At 34.2% G+C, this 23,974-nt stretch overlaps 2 protein-coding genes across 2 annotated transcripts; one reads left to right on the top strand and one right to left on the bottom strand.

Annotated features, from left to right (window-relative positions):
* Positions 1 to 4,940: 4,940 nt before the first annotated feature.
* Positions 4,941 to 8,214, top strand: LOC117344439 (mas-related G-protein coupled receptor member X2-like). Its single transcript, XM_033907165.1, has 2 exons — positions 4,941 to 7,786; positions 7,846 to 8,214. Exon 1 carries the CDS (start codon positions 6,721 to 6,723, stop codon positions 7,777 to 7,779), a length of 1,059 nt encoding a protein of 352 aa, XP_033763056.1. The 5' UTR covers positions 4,941 to 6,720; the 3' UTR covers positions 7,780 to 7,786; positions 7,846 to 8,214.
* A 1,184-nt stretch (positions 8,215 to 9,398) lies between these two features.
* On the bottom strand, positions 9,399 to 23,397 carry LOC117314536 (forkhead box protein L2-like). Its single transcript, XM_033868602.1, has 2 exons — positions 22,124 to 23,397; positions 9,399 to 10,499 (listed from the first exon to the last, which is right to left on the bottom strand). The coding sequence occupies exons 1-2, from the start codon at positions 23,224 to 23,226 to the stop codon at positions 10,496 to 10,498; spliced, it is 1,107 nt and encodes a 368-aa protein (XP_033724493.1). The 5' UTR covers positions 23,227 to 23,397; the 3' UTR covers positions 9,399 to 10,495.
* Positions 23,398 to 23,974: the final 577 nt, after the last annotated feature.

Here is a 23,974-nt window from a genome sequence, read left to right as displayed (position 1 = left end):
TCTTACCCATTATTGTTTCCCCCAATTGTTTCCCCCATTGTTTTCGCCGTTGTTAATAGAGTTCATAGTACAATGGTTCAATACATTTACGCTTACAGCCTCAATTTGATGTTTCCCGAAATTGTTGATGTATTTAGTAAATATTTCTATTTCCCAATTCGTTTGGCATTTTGACATAGACAGCCCTAAAATGTATGCATGTATGTTTCATTCACAGACGTGTCAAAATATTATTACTTTCTACGGGAAGCCATGTCAAAACGTTCCGTGAGCAGGTTCCCCCTATAGGATTGTATATTTTCTATGGGAATCATATTCTACGTTCCATGGAATGTTGACGCTCATCACTAAGGTTTATTTCAAATTTGTATCTGATAAATGGAATGCAAATGAAACCCAAACGCTACTGTGTTGAATTAGCTCCCATTAAAAAACCGGACGTTTCAGCTTCAGATTCTGACACGCTGAAAAAGAAGCTGGTATTACAGGACTTATTTGTAGTTATGTTGTAACTATGTAAGAGGTAATCTATTATCCACCTTTAAGCTGGTAGATGAATAAATATTTTTACTGACACTTTTTGAAATACTCACTGAAGTTTTGGGGACTAATTCTTATCCGCGTTTCCGTTGTATATAATTTTCAAAATCTTAATGATTTAATATCCTTAGATACATGATGTACATATATACAAGTGGTACAAATTGAAATGATAAATTTTTGTTTTACTATTCATGCCAAACATATGATGAAATGTTTAAATATTATACTAATTAATCAACCAGAGGATTGTACACAAGACGGACATGGTATTAGCCCCTAATAACAAGTTCAATACAGTAAAGTCAAAACGAATTTAACTGTATCATACAGCTGTTCTTTCCTTTTAGGACTTATCAGTGATGCTGAGGGCCAAACTAGACAACTCGTGGCACATAGGTTACGGCAAGCCGCGGGGACTATACCCCATATACTGTCAAAACAGGAGACGCACACTGTACACATGAACACTGTCATTGAAGTTATGGTTGAAGATTAACAGAAGTCGGGGTCATAAATTACATTATTTATGGCCCTTTATGAATAAACAAAATTATTTGTAAATATTCCGTTGGAAACTCATTCCAGCTACTTCTAATATTTAAATATATTGATTATAAATAACTCCAAATTCATCAATAAATCATAAATTACGAAAATTCTTTTTCTCATTTTTTTCCCCGTAGAACATTTTTTCAATATTCAATTGAAGTAATTTTTTTTCTAATAATGTTTTTTCAATGAAAACAGATATGTTAAGGATTTTTTTTAAAGATGCTGCACTCCTAACAGCGAATATACTGTTTCTTATAAACATAACTAAAAGGCCACATACGGTTTAGATAGCAATATATGTAAACAATAAATATTTGATTTAAAACAATAGAATACTGACATAATAACCAGACCATAATTCATACTCAAAACAGATAAAACAAGGGCAAAAGATAAACAAAAACATTTTGTTGAGACTCATGAAAATATACAACGAGAACAAGACCAGGTATTCCGGTAGAGAAAGCGTCTTCTGCTTCAGTGGCGTCATCCGACATGTAAATCTAGGTCAAATCTTGGTTTAGTCACAATCTTAAATGAGGGCTAGGCTGATGACAACGGAACCACATGGCCTGTCAACAAGCATCAAATACATTTGAATTCAGGTCGCATAAATATAATATTTCCATATAAAATCATGTTATCGTCTAAAGAACTTTCCCGTGATCTTTATCAACCCGAATTCATCAGCAGTAGTCGATAGCTGTCTCGGAATCGTGATAATGGGAACAATCCCTTGACTGTAGGTAGGGTATACCGGGATGATGCTATCTAGAAATGGAAAATTAACTTACTGTTAAGTTGTAAGCTGTCCCTGTTGGTTACGTTACGTCCATTCAACAGCTAAGGTCATTCAAGGACGGCCTCCCGTGCGTGAAATATGCATGCGTGTGGTGAGTGCGTATGTGTATTTTGGGAGACTGCGGTATGTTTGTGTGAAGTCTCCTTGTGATAGGCCGGAACTTTTGCCGATTTATAGTGCTACCTCACTGAGGCATACTGCCGAAAACACCCAGCAGCACACTCCACCCGGTCACAATATATTAACAACGGGCGAACCAGTCGTCCCACTCCTTGTATGCTGAGCGCTTAGCAGGATATCAACTACCATTTTTAAAGACTCTGGTATGTCTCGGCCAGGGAACAGAACCCAAAGCCTTCCCCACAGGGGCGAGCGCTCAACTCAGGGTCAAAAGTGAGGCATTGTCAAGGGAGACATTAGGAAGAAGAAAGTTGTTCAGAAAGAATAGAAAAAATAAGATCTCAAATTTTGTCGCCTTTTACGATCATGCAATGGGGGCAGCAGGTACAATTCTAATGCCCTGATAAGCTCTGTGATATGCAAAATGTAATCGGCTTCGCATGAAAACAAGAACACGCCAGTCATCATGGGAGTGCAGGATATTCACTAGGGTATACATGGTATGTTTGAATATAATTTAACCCCATAAAGATGTTGTCAGTCAGTAATTCAATAATTCTCACGATTTGTCAATTGATGTATTTTCTATGACACATAATCATGTAGTTCAAAACTATGTTCTTATAATGCCGTTCGTTTTTTTTGTAAAAGAAATCTCTCATTACAATATTACAAAGACGTTCCTAAATTCGGAATGGGTTACGGTAGCAAAAAGAGTGGAAATGGAATGTTCTTTAGAAGCGGATGTCCAAAATTCATGAACAAATCATTTACTTATTTATTTATTTATTTATTTTTTGAGTTTTCCGAAATCAAATCTCCTTACTTTTATTTCTAGAACAAACAGTGTCTGCATCTCCGACTTAATTAATCTAAGAATGGTAGTAAGAGATTTAGATATATGTTTAGTTGAACAACTACTTGAGCAAGCAATACAACAAAGTTTATGAATCCACTATAAGCGACGAAGAGTCTATACATTACACTACCAAGGGAATCCTGTAGAATGATTGGACAATATTTCATCCTTAGAACACTCGGTTAATATGGAGGTAGATTTATCCTGATTGTCACGAAAGCCCACATCTGTATGTAAGCAGGGAATGTACGTTTATTTACAGACGATGATCAGGTTATTAGATGCCGTAGCTAGAGTACAACCATAGACCATTTAAGGGTTTACTTGACACTAACAAATGTAAAATAAAACAATACCAGCGTACAAAAAAATGTAAAGTAAAATAATACCAGGGTGGGAAAATGTAAAATAAAACAATGCTGGAGTACAAAAATATAAAATAAAACAATATCAGCGTACAAAAAAAATTGAAATTTAAAATAATACCAGGGTGAGAAAATGTAAAATAAAACAGAGCTGGAGTACAAAAAATAAATAAAACAATAACAGCGTACAAAATTGTAAAATAAAACGATACTAGCGTACGAAAGATGATTATGCTTTAAAATAGTCAGAAACGATATAGAGACAGATGCACGATTAAATTCGGATGTGATTAATTATTAATTCACTTTGTGTTTAAAAGATGAAAATGAGAAACTCAAACTTATGGATGGTGGTAATAGTCTTGATTTGTATTTTGTTCAGATGTTTCCCCCTATTTCCTCGATTCCTTGAGTCAGATTATTTGTATCATGTGGTGGCATTCTCTGTTTGCTGATATCAATATTTTATAACAACGGGCACTATTCTATTTATCAGTCACCAAAATTGTATTTCCGTTGACAATATTGCAATCTAACAAGCGCTTTATTGTTATATACACTTAACATATACTAAACTATGCCTTTCTTTAATAAATATGTCCTTTATTTTCACAATTTCCCTGTATGTTCATTTCAAAGAATAAAACCTTTAAATCAAATTCTTTTCTGTGATTGATTCGCAGGTACTCTCACGCACAGAACAAAGCCTTGCCGTGACCACGATCAACATAGCGTGAAAACGGCGTCATAGTTACGCTATTGTTCTCAATCAATATCAAAAGATCTGAGTCAGAGGAATTTCATGAGATCAAGGTTTATTTTCAACCTTAAAAATAGTGATAAGTGTCATGTTGCCATAGAGTCATAAACCGAGAGGAGTGAGAGAAAGGGTTGCCTGCTGTATCGTACCGCATGTTGATCACAGAAAGGCGAGTAAGAATGGGTCGTCCGCAGATCCACTAAGGTGTCATCGTCGAAACAAAAATTGTTTTGCTAACCACATGCCAATCATTTCGAATCTTCTTCCTATTCTTTCTGCACTGTCTTTTCCTTTGTTTTCTGTGTATTATCTCCTTCTGCTTCCCCCCCTGCTACTTGCGTCCTCTTGACACTAAAGCAACCTAGGCTATGTCAGACAATAAACATCTTAAAAGACATTCCTGAATAGTTTAACCGAATTGTTTTTATTTTTATTTTTTCATGTTACAATTTTAGCCGCGGGGTAGGTCTGAATAGACTACGGAAAACCAGTATATGTTTATTAATGGAACAGTGTTTGTTTTATCATTTCATACTATGCCATACCACAGCACACTACACAACACCATACTGGCATAGCATAGCATAGCATAGCATAGCATAGCATAACAAAGCAAAGCACATCACAACCTAGCATAGTTTTGATGTACAGAAAAGACTTTGTCCGCTGAACAATTATTGTCTGCTTTTATATTGCAGTTCTTTTTATATGTTTATCGAATTCGGGACTCGAAAAACTGCGATTTAATGAAGTATCAATTCTCACTTTATGTTTAAATCAAAACATCAGCACTTATTTCCAGTTTGCCATGGCAACCACAGACACCATTTGCGTATATCTGAATTGCTGCAGGTGATTAGCATAAAAACCACTAATGACTAGTATTTATATATTGGCTGTCGAGCATTTATATAGAATGGACTGAATTGGTGACTCCAATCGTGAACAACAGACTAGATATATTGATGCAATAGAAGGTCGTAACATCAATTTCTATCTTAAGCATTGTGAAGAATGACCAGGTATCAGGCAAACAGAACCTCTCATTGGATGATACCAACTGCGTGAAAAACTCATTTCAAGTTAAGGTCATATGTACTTGCTAACACATCTATGTAACAAACCTCAGTGGGCGAATAGTTTCTTGCTCGAGTTGGTGGTTTGCATGCTGATAACAAACTTCAGAAGAGTAACAATTTAGGACTCGAGTTGGTGTGTCGTATGCTAAAAACAAACTTCAGAAAAGCAACAGTTTCGGACTCAAGTTGGTGTTTCGTATGCCGATAACAAACTTCAGAAGAGTAACAATTTAGGACTCGAGTTGGTGTGGCGTATGCTAAAAACAAACTTCAGAAAAGCAACAGTTTCGGACTCAAGTTGGTGTTTCGTATGCCGATAACAAACTTCAGAAGAGTAACAATTTAGGACTCGAGTTGGTGTGGTGTATGCTAAAAACAAACTTCAGAAAAGCAACAGTTTCGGACTCAAGTTGGTGTTTCGTATGCCGATAACAAACTTCAGAAGAGTAACAATTTAGGACTCGAGTTGGTGTGGTGTATGCTAAAAACAAACTTCAGAAAAGCAACAGTTTCGGACTCAAGTTGGTGTGTCGTCTGGTAAAAACAAACTTCAGAAAAGCAACAGTTTCGGACTCAAGTTGGTGTTTCGTATGCCGATAACAAACTTCAGAAGAGTAACAGGTTCGGACTTGAGTTGGTGTGTCATATGTTGATTATAAACCTCAGAAGTGTAATAGTTTTCAACTCGAGTAGGTGTGTTGTATGCTGATAACAAACGTCAGAAGAGGATAAGTTTTCAGCTTGAGTTGGCGTCGTGTATGTCAATGTAAATTTCAGTAACTGAAAAGTGCCCAGGATTAGTGACAAAAGTGATATGACAAATGCTCAGGGCAGGAGTCATAACTAAATGACCACTATAGAGGACAGATTGACATTCCTGAGACAAAAACCAAAAGACAATTTTATAAGGGTTGATTTGAAGGCTGTTAAATGAACAACGTTTAAGTGTTTGTTGATAATGATACTCAGATATATCTACATGCGAGTTCAAATCCTTCTGATACACTAATGATATTCATACGTATACCTTTTTGATTGGACGAAATATTCAGCCATATCTTTTGAGTGACCATTGTATTTTATCGGGGTAATCTTCGTGTGTCCTGACTCGAGCTGTTAAGTATCTCTAATATTAAGTAGGTGCCGTTAAGCGTCTTTCATCGACATTTGTTTTGTAAAGTGTCTCTAATATTCAGTTTGGGCCGTTTAGCGTCTATTTTCGACATTTGTTTTGTAAAGTGTCGCTATTACTCAGTAGGTGCCGTAAAGCGGCTCTCATCGACAATTTTCTTCATTAAGCGTCTTTGATATTCAGTCGGCGTCGTTGTGCCTCGCATATCGACATTTGTTTTGCAAATTGTCTTTAATATTCGATTGGTGCCCTTTAACGTGTATCATCGATATCTTCGTTTCTGGCAAGCGTTTATCAATGTTAATTTTTGGCGTTTAGTATCTCGAAAATCATTAGCTGTCGTTTTACATAATGTATCATCATGATTGTTATGCTAATTTTTTTCGTATTCATTTTAGTGTAATCGTTTGATATTTAAATGTCTATTGTTTTATGAGAACAAAACTTACGGACGTCATTTTCGATCGGAGTACAGGTATTTTATAAGGCAATTGAAATCTGATGAATTATGGGTAATGCCGAGATGATTGTGATATTACCTTCGGCCGTTGCGATATTCTTGAGTATTCTATGTAATGGAATAGCTATCGTTGTGTTCTTTAGATGTCGGCTTCTTGTTTTCCAAATTAGGCTGCTTCTACTTTTCATAACAAGCCATTCTTTTTTGATAAGCTGTATTTTCACAGTTATCATACATTTAGAATATGATCAGAGTCATGACTTATTATGTGCTTTGAAGTGTGTCTTATGGGCAGGATATCGTATAGTCCCTGTTGTTATGACAACTGTCTTTGCGGTGGATCGATCAATATCAGTCGTCTGGCCATTTTGGTACCAAAGAAAAGTTACGAAACGATCGATCTTAATAATGTGCCTAGCCTTGACACTAGCTCTATACGTAATTTTTGGATTGTCGTTTAGTAAGGACGTTACAGAGGACAATGGCGCCTGCAGTACTTACCTGCACATGAATCATTTCGGAATACACTCCATGATCGTCCTTTTCGCTTCATCAATGGTAGTGACCACTGTCTCGTATGCGGTTATTTTCTACCAATCAGATCGTTATATGTCAGCCACAAACCTCACCTCCTTTAGTCTCTACAATTCGTTCCGAATGTCATTTCTGATCTGTGGCGTTACCTTTGCTCTCTACCTTGCCAGTATAACTTCTTGTGCTGCAAGCGTAGCACTTTGGCATGAAAGAAACAATAAAGATATTTACCATGTATACATGGTATGTGCCTTCTTTTCGGTTGCAATTATTTCGATAAATCCAATTTTCTATATCAGTAGATTTCGTGAAAGCCGATTTCAAGTCAGGAAACTTTTGTGTGTTCATATGAAGGATGCTGAACGGATGGAAACCACCCTTCGTCTTGAATATGCAGGTATCCCACTCCCCTTACGCAAGAGTATAAAACCAGACAAAATTTCGGACGATTTAACAAAAGCCGATTCTGCCCCTAAACCCCAGATATCTACAATATCCCTGTCAACCCCTGCATATCTTAACACTAACGGAATTCCACCATACGACTTTATGAATACACGCCTGTCAATATAAAAAGAAAGCTTTTCCTTGAGTTTCCAAAGTGCTAGTAACAATATACATTTATTGCCCTCTTGGAAGGGTGTCTACCTGAAGTAGTCATACTGCTGAGGGTAGACAACCATGGGACCATTTTTTACAAGACGAAACTGTCAAGAACGACAACTCTTTCGAGATCCAGAGAGAGGGTCGTCATGGGGGGCACGCGCTCCAGGGAGATATGTTTTATTTCCTGGCTAACGCGGTTCTGGGGAATATAATATTTTTCAGTTCCGGCCACGTGATACGTTTCGGCTCGTCACAGGCACTGTTATAAACATCAGGTATAATAGTATCTAATATCCGGTGTGATATATGTGGTTTATTTCTATATTCAAACTTATCTAATAAATGTGATTTAAAAGATATATTTATTGTGATATTTTGTGAAGAAAGTTTTATTGAAATTAATTTTGTTTTTAAAACACTTTCGTTCTGTTAATTATATGGTGACAGCATCGGTTTTATTGTTCTTATTCTACTCATTTCTGTACGAAGCAGTTGTGTTAAATAATTATCAAAAACATATTATTACGTTACAGACTTTAAGTTGTGTTTATGATAAACATTCGTTAGTGCGAAAGCTTCAGGTGAGTAGCAGTACAGTTGTTATACAGTTCAATACAATAGTTTGTATGTTTAGTCAAACAGTCTATAATTAATTTTTCTTTGTTTTCATGGTAAATACTCAAATGTGATTGGTCGAAAAATTCTTTTCATTCTATGAAAGAAAAATAAATAATGGCGCGAAAAACGTGACGTCACAATACGGCAATTGACGTTGCGTATTGATTTGAAAAAAAGAATCCCATTTAAAACCAGTAAAATTGTACATAAAACATGTTTTAAATTAAAAAATCATTTTCAAAAATTAATTATAAGCGTTGATGTCATTTTTTTTTAGTTTCATCGGGGTATGAAACAAATTTTCTTTGCAAACTTCTGTAAGAATCCGCGTAGTAGCGGATTCTTACAGAAGTTTGCAAACAAAATTTGCTTAAATAAAACGCCGGATTTAAAAAAATGAGTGTTTTTTCCTCTGATGTTACGTAAGTGTTTAGTTTGTTTTTGTTGTTGTTGTTGTTTGCTAGTAATTGTAAGTGTACAATTGGAATATGTGTCGGGCATTTCTAAAGGATGGTCTTCAGTCTTGAGTGACTGGTCCAATGATGAAACATTGTTCTAAACGGCATTGGTGAACAAGAGAGTTGTTACATCGGTTTGTATGTACGACTTTGTAAGGAATTGCATGACATAAAATCACCACGACCGTTTTGGTCAGGAGCATATCAAAAACGTTTTGGATTTAAATGTTCCAAATGTTCCACATGATTATGTAAATCTCAAGGTGAACAAACGATCACACTTCTTATGCATTTTTGATGAGTTACTTTTAGTTTTATACGCGATCAGTTTTAGGACGATACTATTTATCATTTGTTGTTGTTTATAAGGTATAGCCCTATGACATTGTTATCTATTCATCCATTGTTGTAAAAAGCAGTGTATACATGGTCGGTGGCATTTTAAAATACACAAATAATTACGTCTTCAGTTTCACATTACTCTATTAAAATAAAATAAACTTTCCTTGGTTGTCTTACTAAAATCTCATTTTATTCAATATGTTGAACAATAGAAATAAAAAGATGTATCAACTGACACAACAAATAAAATGTAGAAAAACTGTAAGTCCTTTCTCATGTATTTCATCTGAAAACATCTTATGTTGAAATATAATCAATTAATTTAATGACAAAATAATAGATCTAATATATTTCCTGTTCTTTTCAACAGCGTTCTATTCTTTACAGTGATGTCACATGCTATCAACTATAACAATGATCTGTATATATTACTATGTTATTTTCCTATAGTGGCCTAACATATCATAGTATCGGCAGTGACGTCACACACCTGCATTTGCGCTGCTTATATGATATTTTCCCTAGCATAATTATATAAACTTGCAGTCTTCCTAAAAATATTGTGTTACTCGTGTATCACAAGGAAACGTCTGATGCAAAAACAAGGTTTGTTTAATATTTATATGAAGAATATTAAGTAGCACAGTTAAAGGATAGCACAACAAAGAGAGGGTATCATCAAAAACAAACAATGTAAACAAATGTAAACAATTATGTAGAAAAAATTATCATAATTCGATTCAGATATAATTTTGGTGTCAATTATCTGGTCAAAGTTTTCTACGTTCCTGGGTAAACCAGTTAGAGTAGGAATAAGTTTTCTTTACATAGATTCGTTGCATATTAATTTCCCAGGAACCTTCATCACATCAAGCCACAATGTATTACTTTTCTGGAACTTTCTGCATACTCATGGCATAAGGTATTACATGTGTATTTTCCATGAGCATTCTTTATGCATTAAGTATATTTATTTTTCCCCAGAAATCTTAAGCATTTCCTATGCTTGAAGTATTACTTTTCCTGGCATCTTCAGCATTCTTTAGGCATCAGCTGGAACTTTTCCTGGAATCTTCAGCATTCTTCTTTAGGCGTAAAATATTACTTTTCCATGAACACGCAGCATATTCAAGGAGTCTTCATCATTTTTAAGGCATTACGTCTTGTTTTTCCTGGCAAATCCTGAACACTTATTCCCTGTTTATACATCACGTGCTCACTGATTCCAGAATTTAAGTTCCTGTTCCATGTGTCTTTCGCTGAGATCATCTGGAAACCATACAATAAGATTTTTTTTAAAGCTAGGCATCACCAATTCGTTAAATCAATTGAAAATTAAAGATGCTATACAACCAACAAAAAATGCACACATTTACATCGATGGCATAAAATAATGAAAATACTAAATAAGTAAAATAATAAAAATATATAAGAAAAAAAAAAAAAAAAAAAGATCGACCGAATATTACGTACCGGGTAATGAGGATGAGGGTTTAAATTGTCTTCGAATGCAATGAATTATTTGAATTATTCATTCACTTTAAATTTTATAGATAAAAAATCCAAACTTTTACAGGATGGTAATAGCATAAAATATGCATTTAGAAAAATATTTTATTACAAGAGCCTAAAATTGTTTTCAATCGATCATGATTATTGTGTGTCGGAGATGAAGCAAATTGTTATAAAACCACTTGGTAATGTTACTTTTTATTGAACAGAAATCTAAAACACAAGTCCAGAACAGTTTTGGATATAAACTCTCAAAAAATAATCTATATATTGTATATTATGTTTGTACCAATCTGAACATATGTAAGCTGGTTTTCTTTCAACTTATCTGAACTAATTTACAATTTACAATGTCTTGATTCCGCCATTTTGTCTGAAAACATAAATTTCATTGAAAGTTTCAGGTTGTTTTGAAAAAAGCAATTTAATCAAGATAATCATTTCACGACAGACCCTGTTGATTATTATTTATCGGAATGCTGGTATCAGAATATACACGTCATTTTTATCTATCTGACACAGGTTCTTTGTGTTTATCATGTGATTTAGCTAAATATTAACTCGTGATGTTGTTACAATCAGATGATTACAGACCACACGTGCTGAAAAATATCTAAAACAATTCAAAACACTATATTGATACGTAAGCACTTTTAAACCTAGAAAATATTGTTTTACGGCACGAGTTCTATGTGTCATCTACGTAGTGTGGGCGCATCAAGTTCACCTATAATTTGATTTTGTTTTCAATTTCAACTAACAATCACGAGTGTTCTAAACACTTTTTTTCATTACATAAACATACATTTTATATCAATGCAATGATGAAATCAAGTCATAATCATTCACTTAAGCCATCACTTCTAAAACTCTTCACACAATACACAGACAGTTAATGTACAACCCTCGACATTTAAGTTGATTAAAACAAATTTAATTATACCAAAAACAATTATAACTCTTAATCGCTTTCGTTAACATGACGAGGAGTTTGATTCTGAAGCACCGAACTTTTCTGGTTTTATGAAAGCAATAAGAACACGAATTATGTCATTATTATTATTTTATGCACTGATTAATGTAGCACTTTCAGCATCTTTAGAAAACCTTCTCATAATATTCAATATATAGGTTATTGCTCAATGATACTATAAAATTGTATACAATATTTACTGTATTTGTCCGTTGGATAATTAAACAAACCAAATTGTGTTTTATAATCGTTTTCGACAGAATCAATTATTGCTTAGAATATTTCCCTATTAGAAATCTGAATATTTATCATTACGATTTAACCAATAAACGGCCATACAAATGAAAATATAAGGATTACTAAATAAGGCAAATGAGGTTAAAATTACGAGGGCTGATTGATAAGTTCTGAGCCTCGTATTGAAGGATTTGAATTTTGCCGGACATGTTGTATTATTTTCAACACAATACCCTTCAGTATCTATACACTTTTGCCAGTGGTTTTTAAGGGCCTCAATGCCACTTTGACATAACTCCTTTTCTTTGTTGTTCAGATAGTCATCTACTGCATGTTAGAGTTAGGGCTAGGGTTCGGGGGCCTGAAATAGCGGTTTTCAGTTTTGGAAATAAAGTATCATGGAGCGAGATCAGGTTAATAAGGCGGATGTTCAATCAGTTTAAAGCCACAATTAGGAATGACAGCCATGGCAATGACAGACTCTTTCTAACCCTAACCAGTTTTGTCCATTTTGCAAAAGCCGCTTGTCTTGTTTACTTGAGTGCTACCTCGTCGATATAAACTTACCAAATGAGATCAGTTATTGGGTACATGGCCCTATATAGTCAGAGAATAATAGGACGTCAGAGAATAGTAGGACTTAAAAAGAACATCATTGAGTACCTCCTTCAATACGAGGCTCACAACATATTAATCAAACCTCGTATTTCAGTTGCGTGATACTTGCTCGCTGTTATGTTTATTGTTATTAAAATATTAAATAAACATTCCAGTATTTTTAACTATACATCAAATATGGTTTAATACTTGATGGAGCCAGACGTAAGATTCGCTATACATATCGAGATTTAGATACAAATATCGCAGTTTAGCTAAAGATATCGCGGTTTACTAAGTAGCTATAACTATCGAGGTTTATCAATATATATCGCGGTTTAGCTATAACTATCGATGATTAGCTATAACTATCGCAGTTTAGTTATAACTATCGTGGTTTAGCTCTAACTATCGTGGTTTAGCTATAACTATTGAGGGTTAGCTTTTGATATCGCGGTTAAGCTATAATTTTTTAAGGTTAGCTATAAAGAGAGGTGAATATTACTCCATATATTCTTTGTTCTCGGTTTGTCCTGTGTTGTCAGCTGTACATATAGCATACAGAAGTGTCTAATATCAGTTGTTCACAAAAACACAGTTAGGTGTCTGTTGTCAGATGTTCACAAAACCAAACTGAAGTGTCTGTTGTCAGATGTTCACTAAAGGAATTACCTGTCAAATTTCAGATGTACATAAAATAAAATGTTACATAATGAATTATCTGTTATAAGCAGAACACAGAATACTAACATCGTCTGTGTCGGCAGTACAAAACGGTAAAGTATTACTGTAAAAATATTGGGTTTCAGCTTATTCTTAGAGGCCAAAGGTTGTTAATTGACGTAAGCGAAGCAGAGTATAAACGCCACAGTGTCACGACATTCTATGTGAGGATAAACCACGCACTAGGTCAGCAATATATAATATATTATATATGCTATATAAACAGGAACCGGTGATGACAAATGTAATTTATTTATAGAAAGTACACAAATAAAAAATATACAATACTAAAGTATTTTTTATTTTATATTCATTTCAAATACTGATATTGTTTTTCGCCTGTGACGAAGGTAAAAAAAACTGAGGCTAATGATACTACTTTTCCAGCGGTGGTGACATTTAACATCAAAATTTGCATTAATATCCGTTGTTTAAAAACGTTAAAGTCCAAATTCGACTAAACTTGACATAAACATAGATCGCTTAGTTGTCATCGTATCCCCAATTCCAAATACCACAATCATTTCAAAATCGTCCAGGTATTTCACGGATGATGGGAAACTGGACTTTTTTGTTTATATCTGTTTCACCTCACATACCAGCGTTATTACAACCAATACTGGAAAATTGCATTTACACAATGGACATCTCCATATATAGATGATGTAAATCTTCAAACATTGTTTTACATTATAATAAAACAGTCATATTTCTTCTCGCATCTTGGGATGAGTGTAAAAAGGTCATATCTGGGTAGATTTGGATTATAAGTGTTTTGGCGATATTCAATTTATTTTGCACTATGTATATCAATAGTTTATCATGATATAAAAAATACCTGATCGCTTGCTACTGTTTAATTATATGGAAGTTTTATATTTTTATCAAATTTTATAGATTTTTAATCTCCGAAAACCTACAAAACTGACGAAGCGAAAAAGGTGTGCAAAGTCCATATTATAAAAAAATACTTCACATTATATTGAATTACATGTACAACATATGGTCCAGTATTATATTGGGAAAGTGGTGTGCCACATATTTACGTGTAGAGTCCATAATATAAAACACTTCTACATCATATTTAATTACAGGACACGGTCCAGTATTATATTGTTAACTGTCAATAATTAATGATATACTTACTGTGAAACATTTTCAGAAACATAATTTTAGTACATCAGTTGGAATTGCCATATCAGTCATTGAAGAGGCGAGCAAATACTGACATAATAATAAAACCATAACTATCATTCAAAATCGTTAATCTCGCTATGTTCCCCTAAAATGCCTTTTCTCTTAAAGGGAGGATAAAACCAGATAGCCTTGAGGGTAAGCGACTACACCGCCTTCGAATCTAGGTCAAATACGGGTTAACTTACTTTCTTGAGAGGTAAAGTAGTAAGATGACAAGGGAACCCCTAGGCATATCAACAAGTACCCATCACGCTTATCATATGGCTTAGTTGTACATTGTCCTTGCTGACTTTGTAAGTAAATATCGAGGTAAGCGATTGGTGTTACATTACTCATAGGGTTAACAAGTTCTAGTATGCAATGATAGAGAACTATCTATATTATTACACTGTGTTTAAGGGACTGATTAAGAATCATGTGAATGACATGTTTGCCAGTGGCTCTAAGGACGTCTATATGATATTACGTGTTCCTCTACGCATAGGAGATATTGGGAAAGCTTCCTTTTCATAGCTAAAATATATTAAGTATATTTGTGACGGGTTTTGTAACTTTCATATTAACTTACTAATAATGTAATATCTCGTTTATCACATATTACCATATGTTTTGTAAATATTCATGAAAGCATTATTTCATCAAAATGGCATTAAAGGCATAAGATCTGCGACATATGTTAACTTAAAAACAACTTTAAATTTATTCCATATAACTATCAAATATGTAATAAAATACGTATGAAAGTTTCTTTTACCTAGACTGTTTCGTAGGAAAATGATAAGAATCGATAGCAAATTAATATCAGTACAAAAATAATGAGTTTGTGGAACACAATCGTCAATTTCTTTTTAATTACGATTAAAACAAAATAATGTAAGGCATTTTCAAAATTCATTTATTCACACTGAGACTGAGACAAAAACTGAATATATTTTTCACATGAATGTCGTGGATCCTGTAACTTTAATTTGATTTGCTTTCTGCATTTAGAGACGTCTAATGGATTTGGAGATGTCACAATGCATTTGGAGACGTCATAATGCACGTGGAGACGTCACGATGCATTTGGAGACGTCACAATGCATTTGGAGACGTCATAATGCATTTAGAGACGTCTTAATGCATTTGGAGATGTCATAATGCATTTTCCGCCAAGAGGTTATGACGGGAGAAAAGAATCAATATGAACATACAACTGTAAACAGCTCCAATAGGTTTTAATGTAAGTGTGCCCATAACAAAATTTATTTGATAGGTTTTAACAGTGATTGATATTGACGTAATTAAATAGATCGTTGTTTATGTTAAACCGATATTCTTAGAAATTGTTGATGAGTAACGTGATATTATTAAATAAACCAACAATAGCGGGTCTCATTTAGATATATCACTGTGGTCGAACAGCTTTAATGCGGATAATAGTCACTGTTCGCGGATCCTACATGTGACTGATAACATTGCATAACTTACTATCATGAATGTGTAGTGCGTCTTTTAAAGAACCCCTTACCCAAGAATATCCTACCGACGATAATGTATCAGCCTGTTACCGCCGAAGATGACTGTTATGAAGACAATATATCACTGAGATTATTTTATTTAGCTTGGCAAAATACACTATATAATGAGTCCTGCTAAGCACTGAGTAGGTATACTACATCAGGCTTACGTATACTATTTCCCACTTGGAAATAATTAGCTATTGAAAAGTCCCCCGGTATTTGTTTGTTCGTCCTAGTTAGTGGTGCCGACTACATGGTAGGGCTGTAACGAATACCTCACGGCATAGCACCCACTTTCTGTTCCCATGGGAGTCAGTATTTCTTTTGTACCGTTACTATACTCGAAATAATATTTACCAAGATAACAGCAAATATTTACATAGACTTTAAACATCCATGTTCTCTCAAGGGAGCGTAGTCCTAAACATACAGAAAATAAACAATTAGATAAGGAAAATGCGCGTGCATTACACGAGAGCAATGGGATGCGGGACACCGTGTATTCCCAGGTGGGAAAAGATCCTTGTTCGAAAGTCAAAATATACTGCTAATCAACCGCTAATCAGGGACTAATATGTAAACTTACATAAAGAGCACTACAGGCGTCCTCTATCTCTACATCGGCCAGGCTGTACACATGCGATAGGTTTATACTAACGACAAATTCCATCTTACACCTAATCCTTCGGACAGCTGATCATCTTTTAAGACTATCATGTTCAAATACGTTATAATGTTAGTGCTTTGGTTTTATGTCGTAAAATGCAGTAGGTCTGCACTATGTTTCCTTAAAATAATACTCCTTTAAGAATACTGTTTGAAATAGTATAATCTTAATGTAACTGTATTACTATTCTTCAATTTACTATTTAGATAGTATTGAAAAACTTTACACTCTTTCAAATGATAAAACTTATAATGTTTAGAATAATGACGTTTAAAATTATAAAATGAATAGTGTACTTATATTTTTGATTAAAATGATATTGTCGTAAAGAAAAATGTTTACGAGAATGGGATTTTATATACAATGTGATTGTATAAAATACCCTTTGACTGAAATTCATAAACCCCACTTTTTAAACAGGTTATACAATATATTTTTGTATATAACATAGAGCGATGTTATAAATGCAATTTAAGAAATGTTGTTAAGATGTTTGAATTGCTGTCGAAAATAACACTATCTAAATAATATTCATAATATGGTACGGTTATGCGTCGGAAGAGCTACGACAAAATATTCTGAAACTGAGATGGGTCACAAAATGGTCTTTTCTACGTTTTGTATTCGGAATACGATAAGGACAATTTCTGTCCGATATATACTATTAGTATATTCTTGAAGCATTCTAAATCCCCCACCCATTTTAAAATTATTTTTTCTATTCGGAATATGATAAAGACAATTTCTACCGGATATGTACTATATGTATATTCTTAAAGCATCAAACGAAATGTGTTATGATGATAAGATAGATTTTTATTGTATACGTTTTATTTGTCCGTTCACCAGAAAATTAAATACGCGATGAGCTTGACTTTTTAAAATGTAGATTAATTTATTAGTAGTTTTCGACTAAGGTGTTAATATATCAGATTAAGATTATTTATAGCCCTCTGTGAAATGACATAATACTTGACGTCGAAGTGCCGTAAGATTACAATTTATGGAATATTTAAGGGTGTTAAGTAACTTGATATTTACCTTAATCTGTTGTTTCTCTACACATTTTCATCCTAGATTTAGCAATGTAAATAAGTTACCATTTCGCTTCTTACAGCCCATGTAGAGATATGATAACAAAAAAAACATATAACCATGATATGGTGTCGTCAGTTGTGTATGGTGAAGTTTATTATTTTACATAAATCATGTCTATGACGTTATCCATATCTAAAGGTGTAATTCACGTTGCCTGTCATGCCATCCATTAAAATAACATTATAATAGATGATGCAAGCCATTCGTATCTTACGATATTATGATTTTCTCAAAGGTTGCTATTTGAAATAGCGATTTAAATCAACTTGTGGATTCCTAGTCCACGAGGTTTGCTTACCACCTAAATTATTATGGTTATCGGTCAAAGTTTAAGCGTATTCTTTGTTCTTTCAAAATTATCGTGTAATCATCATAATGTATCATTGTTTATATAATGCTGTAAGTGCAAATTTGTTTTTGCATATTAACATTTGTTTAAGCAGATTCTACATTCTAATGATTCTTACCACACACTCTCTCTCTCAGATTTGAAGTGTGGTTGTATGAGAATGTGAGATTGCGAATATGAAGGTCTTTTTTTATATACAACTGTATATACAAATGTTATATTGTAGGGAAAGGGCTTGTAATACGTTTTATCACCTCTGGTTAATTTCCTTTTTACAAAAAGGCAGTAAATATGTTAAAATAAATTTCTTCTTCGCTTCGTAATTCTTTACCTTAATATCACGTAAAATATCTCGAAGGACAAAACATATTTGTTTTAATGCAGGGTGAAGTTATCATTCGGCATCTATCTGTTACTTAATACATATATTGATATACAATGTACTGTACTTTTTACATTTGTGTCTATTACACAAAACTATTAATTACAATTCTATATAACGATTGGGATGTTACTTGATTTAATTACAAACACGGCCATATATCTATGTATATGGTGCACGAGTGAATGGATGACAGCGTACTCACGATCGGGAACGCAATAGCTCATTTCTCTTCTGAAGAGAGAAGCGAGGCATTTGAAAATCTGTAAAAGTCGTTCCGCAAGTTTTCGCAGCTCGTAATTTACATTGTCAGTGAACCGCAAAATGTGCCGCTGTGTTGGACTTTAAAATGGCGAAAAATTGTATAATTGTGTAGATTGAATGGAATCAACAACAAGCAGAGAAGTTACGAATTTACACGTGTGACGGTTTATCTTTCACCAGGGGTAGAGCATCGTCTGTCATCAGAGACACGAGGTATTAGGAGCAGATCCCAATGTTGAACTGTAATATTTCTTGGTCCTGGCGTTTGCAATTTTAGCTCTAGCTTGCAGTTAATAGAAATGGGTGTTAGTATCTTTGAACAATTGAATACATAAATATAAACAACGGATTTATTGAAGCGCTAGCACTTCATGGTTTTGTGGGATTAAATGACTCCTTAGAGCTTTATCCTAACCCGGTCTATGAATCAATGTAATATTATAAATTCCTGAATGAGTTTATCATCGATAAATATGTTTATGGCAAATAGCTAAATTTTAGAAAGCTGAGTTTAATACAGAGGTTATACACATATTTATATTTCCTTTTATTATTCCAACAAGACAAATTTTGTATCATATAGAACATTTGATTAAAAGTTTATTTGTATTCTTAATTGTCCACATGGTACGATTCATATTATCTTAGATCTGTTAAATAGATAAGAAAACAATTATAAACATTTTTAAACAAGTTCACTCAACTATTATGTAACTACTCACGAGTAGCTATCGCCTGCTATCCGGCAGGTTTCCTTAGCCCTACTCACAGGGGACAGACTTAGCGTCCTACTGTATGACAACCTAATCAGAATTAGTCAGGGATTTTCATATTTTTGCACTGCGTATTTAATTCAAAATTTTAAAGTATGGAAACAAAGAAAACAATTATCTTCCATTCTTCCATTTTTGCCAAATTATGGCATACCGCACTAACATACACAAAAAAGAGAGAGTTTGATAGATTGTAATAGCGAAAAGTATGTAAAATTTTGGTACATTTAATACGACAAATTATAATGATTTTCCGTTTCTACATTTTGAGTTGAATTTTTATCAGATATACATACAAATCATTGAAAAATTCCATGTTTTACCCTTTTTATTTAAACACATTGTGCAATATGAAAATCCCTGAATAGTTCTGATAAGGTAACTTTAAAAAGTTCATCAATTGCATTAAATGTATTAACAACTAATTACTAATTAACTAATTAATTAACAAACACCAGCTGCATTTACCTGCCTTCTTAATGTTTATTTTCACGGGTTTAATCGCTTAAAGATGAAGCAACATCATGATGGAGGAGGAGGGTAGTCGTAAGAATTTTAAGATTACAGATTTTAACTTTAGAATGGGCTTAAACATGAGGTTTTCGAAAAAGTTATTTACAGCGAAGATTCAAAATGAAGACAAAAATAACATAGAAAATATACAAAAGAGTTGCAAATGTTTGTCTCCGTTGATAAAATGTATTCGGCGGATGACACAAAACATAAATTCAATAGACATAAAAGTCAGCTTTTTTTTTTATTGCATTTCGAAAGATTTCTGATATTTTTATTTTATCTGAATCAAGTTTAGATGTTATTTTGCTAGTTGATACATATTTTCTCATCGATTCCTTAGTCATTTCTCTCACTTTTTCAGATAAAAACGATATCCTTCACATCATGTAAGTACAAATGTACTTTCTGTCAAATGGGCTATGTCTAGGAGAGCTTCCGTTAGACTGAAATAAGTTTCTTCTCTGTACATATGTATATCTAAAATCTTATACAAATGTATATTTAAACATCTTTTAGAAATAAAATGCAAGTGAACATATATTGAATATATTGAAACCACGCAGGGAATGGTGTTTAGGACATTATCTGGTACCAAGATTAACCATTATTCATAGTATTTTGATGAAAGTTTAGCTACTGTTTCTCATTCATGGGGAATTGTCGTTCATTATAAGAGAGTGTTATTATACAGGTTTATGTTGTTTTATGTTTTAAACACAGCTGTCAAAGTGTTCCATGTTTCGTCGCATAAACGATTTAGATAACGAAGAATATTAAAACACGTTTTTTTTCATGTTGATATCGTATTGTGAACCTTTTTATTTCCGGAGAAGTTGTAAATCCGACACTTTTTTTGTAAGCAAGTTATGGAAAGCTCATGATCAAGGATTTATATCGATAGTTCGTATAAGTTTCACCAAGATCATAAATGACAGAAGATATTTACAAGTTAAATAGCATATATAGAGGGAATATAAATTCTGCTGTAAATTATTGCATCTAGCAAACAATCTATCCGGATTGTCTAAAAATCTAGCGAGATTGAGTTAGATTTTATACTTTTATAGTATAACTTACGCATTAAATGAAAAAAAATATCTTTAAATTAAATATCTGCGACAAACCAAGCTTATAATAAATTATCGCCAACATGAGTAGTACACGAGACTAACCAGATAACAGTAGAATTTACGTTTTTAGACAAACGTTCACATTTTATTTTTATATGTTGATTTCTTTCAGATGTCTTTTTTCACAACTGAAGCTCCAAAATTCAGTTATAGGGTCCGCGATATTAATTGGAAAAATATATATCCAGCTTATATGGAAAAGGGTATCAAGTTGAATAAACGAATTGAATTACCTTACATTGTTTTGTTTTCACTCTCATAATCGTTATTAAAGAAATATTAATTCTTTTTCGCCGATTCAATAGTATTATACCGATGATGATTAGCTTCCATTTTTCAACACACCTAAAAGACTCATTTCTCGCGTAATATTCCACGTAAAGACTTTCATTTCTGTTTTGTTTTGTGTGTTTTTTCATTATACATATAGCTTTATCAATTAAAGCAGGCAAGAGCCTTGTGGGATCCTATAGATCTCATGGGTTTAATAAAAATATTGACAACTCTAATTGACAAATAATAATAGTTTTTACGTCAGTTGAGGACTGTTAACGATAGGGAACTGAAGATTTATTCAAAGGAAATATGCGTAATATTTGCTACGGATACATAATGATTATTGCAGAATAATTACAGTATAATTTCACAAAAAAAAAAAAAAATGAAAATTGAAAGCTGAATTGCTTTCCCAGCCCACATAATATATGATTCTGTCTGTCAGTATTACCATGCTCTCAGTTCGTTTACGAATTTATCCTGAAAGAAAGTCAATTATCCCAAGTCTTCCGTCGTCATTGTAGCTAACAATATATAATTAAATACCGGTGTGATAAACGTGCATCGGTACTGTATATGATCTGATAATTGTACTGCCATAAACATTAAACTCAATTACGCCAGGATTTCAAGCGTTTTTTAGAACAAATATTATGAGTAGGGACTTTTTATTACTATTATAATTTTATAATCTTACCTTTCTCCCCAGTAAGTATAATGCACTGCATTGATGGATTCTCCCTGCTGTCGATAGGGGCTGAATGGAAAGGGTCCCGAGGGACTCACGGAGTTGTAGTCGTTAAGTTGTGAGTAGGTGGTGCCCGCACTGGGAGACAGCTGTACGCCCGAGGGTAGGGGGTTGTACCCACAGGAACTGAGGGTCGAGCCAGGAGGGGGTACCCGCGCCTGCGTACACGAGTTAAAGTTACTGATCTGGGACATTCCCATACCCTGATGTGCTGAGGCATTGTGGGTAAGGGCCCAAGGTGAGTATTGCGAGTACTGAGAGTATGGAGGTGGAGAGAAATAGGGTTTTGTCAGCTGAGCAAACTGGTTATACGGCCCACAGTGGTTATCGGCAAAAAGGGGTTTAGGGAGCGATATGGCGGCTCTATAGGGCCGCCGCATCCTTCGACGTCGCCGATAATTTCCCTTTTCGAACATATCGTTGAAAGCTGGGTCCAAAGTCCAAAAGTTACCCTTTCGCTCTCCACCGCCTTCTCTCGGAACTTTGACAAAACACTCATTAAGGCTAAGGTTATGTCTTATACTGTTTTGCCATCCTTTCTTATTCCGTTCATAGTAAGGAAACTTACTAATGATATACTGGTAAATTCCGCTCAGTGTCAGACGCTTGTCACCTGACTCTTTGATTGCCATGGCAATCAAGGCAACGTAAGAAAATGGCGGCTTTTGGTCCGGATCGGAATACTTATTACTATCCTCCTCGAACTTCCGGCATTTGGAATCTCTAGGAATGGTCATAATCGGTGTTTCTTCTTTAATTTTAGTGTCGGTCTTAACTGGTTTTAGGTCTTCTGCCTCAGAGGGTTTGTCCTCGCACTGTTGATTTCCCTGGAGCCGAGCTGCCACTCCGTATGATACTTTAGAGGAATACTTGTAGTGCGACGATGACAAACCACTTCCAACATGTTGTTTCCAAGTTTTTTGAGTTTCACTTGAATTGTCGATATTATCACTAAACCCCTCCGGCCTTTTCCCTCCACGGAACAATCGAAACTTAATGTCCATGAAATCCGCATTTTCTTCCATCTTGGAGTCGTAAAATGACAATGCCATTACCGTAGCAGGCTTCTAAGGAAGTGTGGCTTGATATTCAAAAATGCTATCGACTCTGGTAACCGATATACCTAAACACTTATTGTTATTGGATAGACAAATAAATAACTTTCGACAAAAACAAATAAAACAGTTTGTACTCCAATAGACCGGCATCCGCCGTCAACTGCATCAACACTAACAAGTTATTGAAAACTAATCATAATGTTTGTATATATACCGCTTACTCCACCTCAACGGTCACGTGATGAGTGTAGGGGGTACTAGCCTGTCAATTTCCACTTAATACGACAGAAATGTACATCCCATATGATGTTCGCGGCATCAGATGTCGGCCGTCACGAGCTGACATTTTCGGCCGGCCAATGAGGGTCCCTTGAGGTCTTGGCCTCCTCCTGCAGAGCAGAGCAACGGAAACAAATCCTACTGTTTATGTAGACATGCATTACTGCTAGTCAGTAACTATAAGCACATTACACTAACGATGATGTCGCTTTTCTTACTTTATCGTAGTGGACGTAAGTTTTCAAAACAGAGAACATATGTAAGATGGAGCTCCTTTTCAGAACTCTGACCACAAATCTCAACGGCCAATTAAAAGGAACATATATAGTATACATGCTTTTACTAAAAACATAGTAAAGTGTATATATTGTCATTTCATAAAACCTGCATATGTGTTGTCATCTTTTCAGATAGAGTATATATACCGTATAATTATTGCCACTGATTAAAATACAATATAAAT

The sequence above is a fragment of the Pecten maximus genome, chromosome 16 (genome assembly GCF_902652985.1).
Source record: "Pecten maximus chromosome 16, xPecMax1.1, whole genome shotgun sequence".
In the NCBI taxonomy this organism is placed as follows: Eukaryota; Metazoa; Mollusca; class Bivalvia; order Pectinida; family Pectinidae; genus Pecten; species Pecten maximus.
This window is presented reverse-complemented; position numbering and strand designations above follow the sequence as displayed.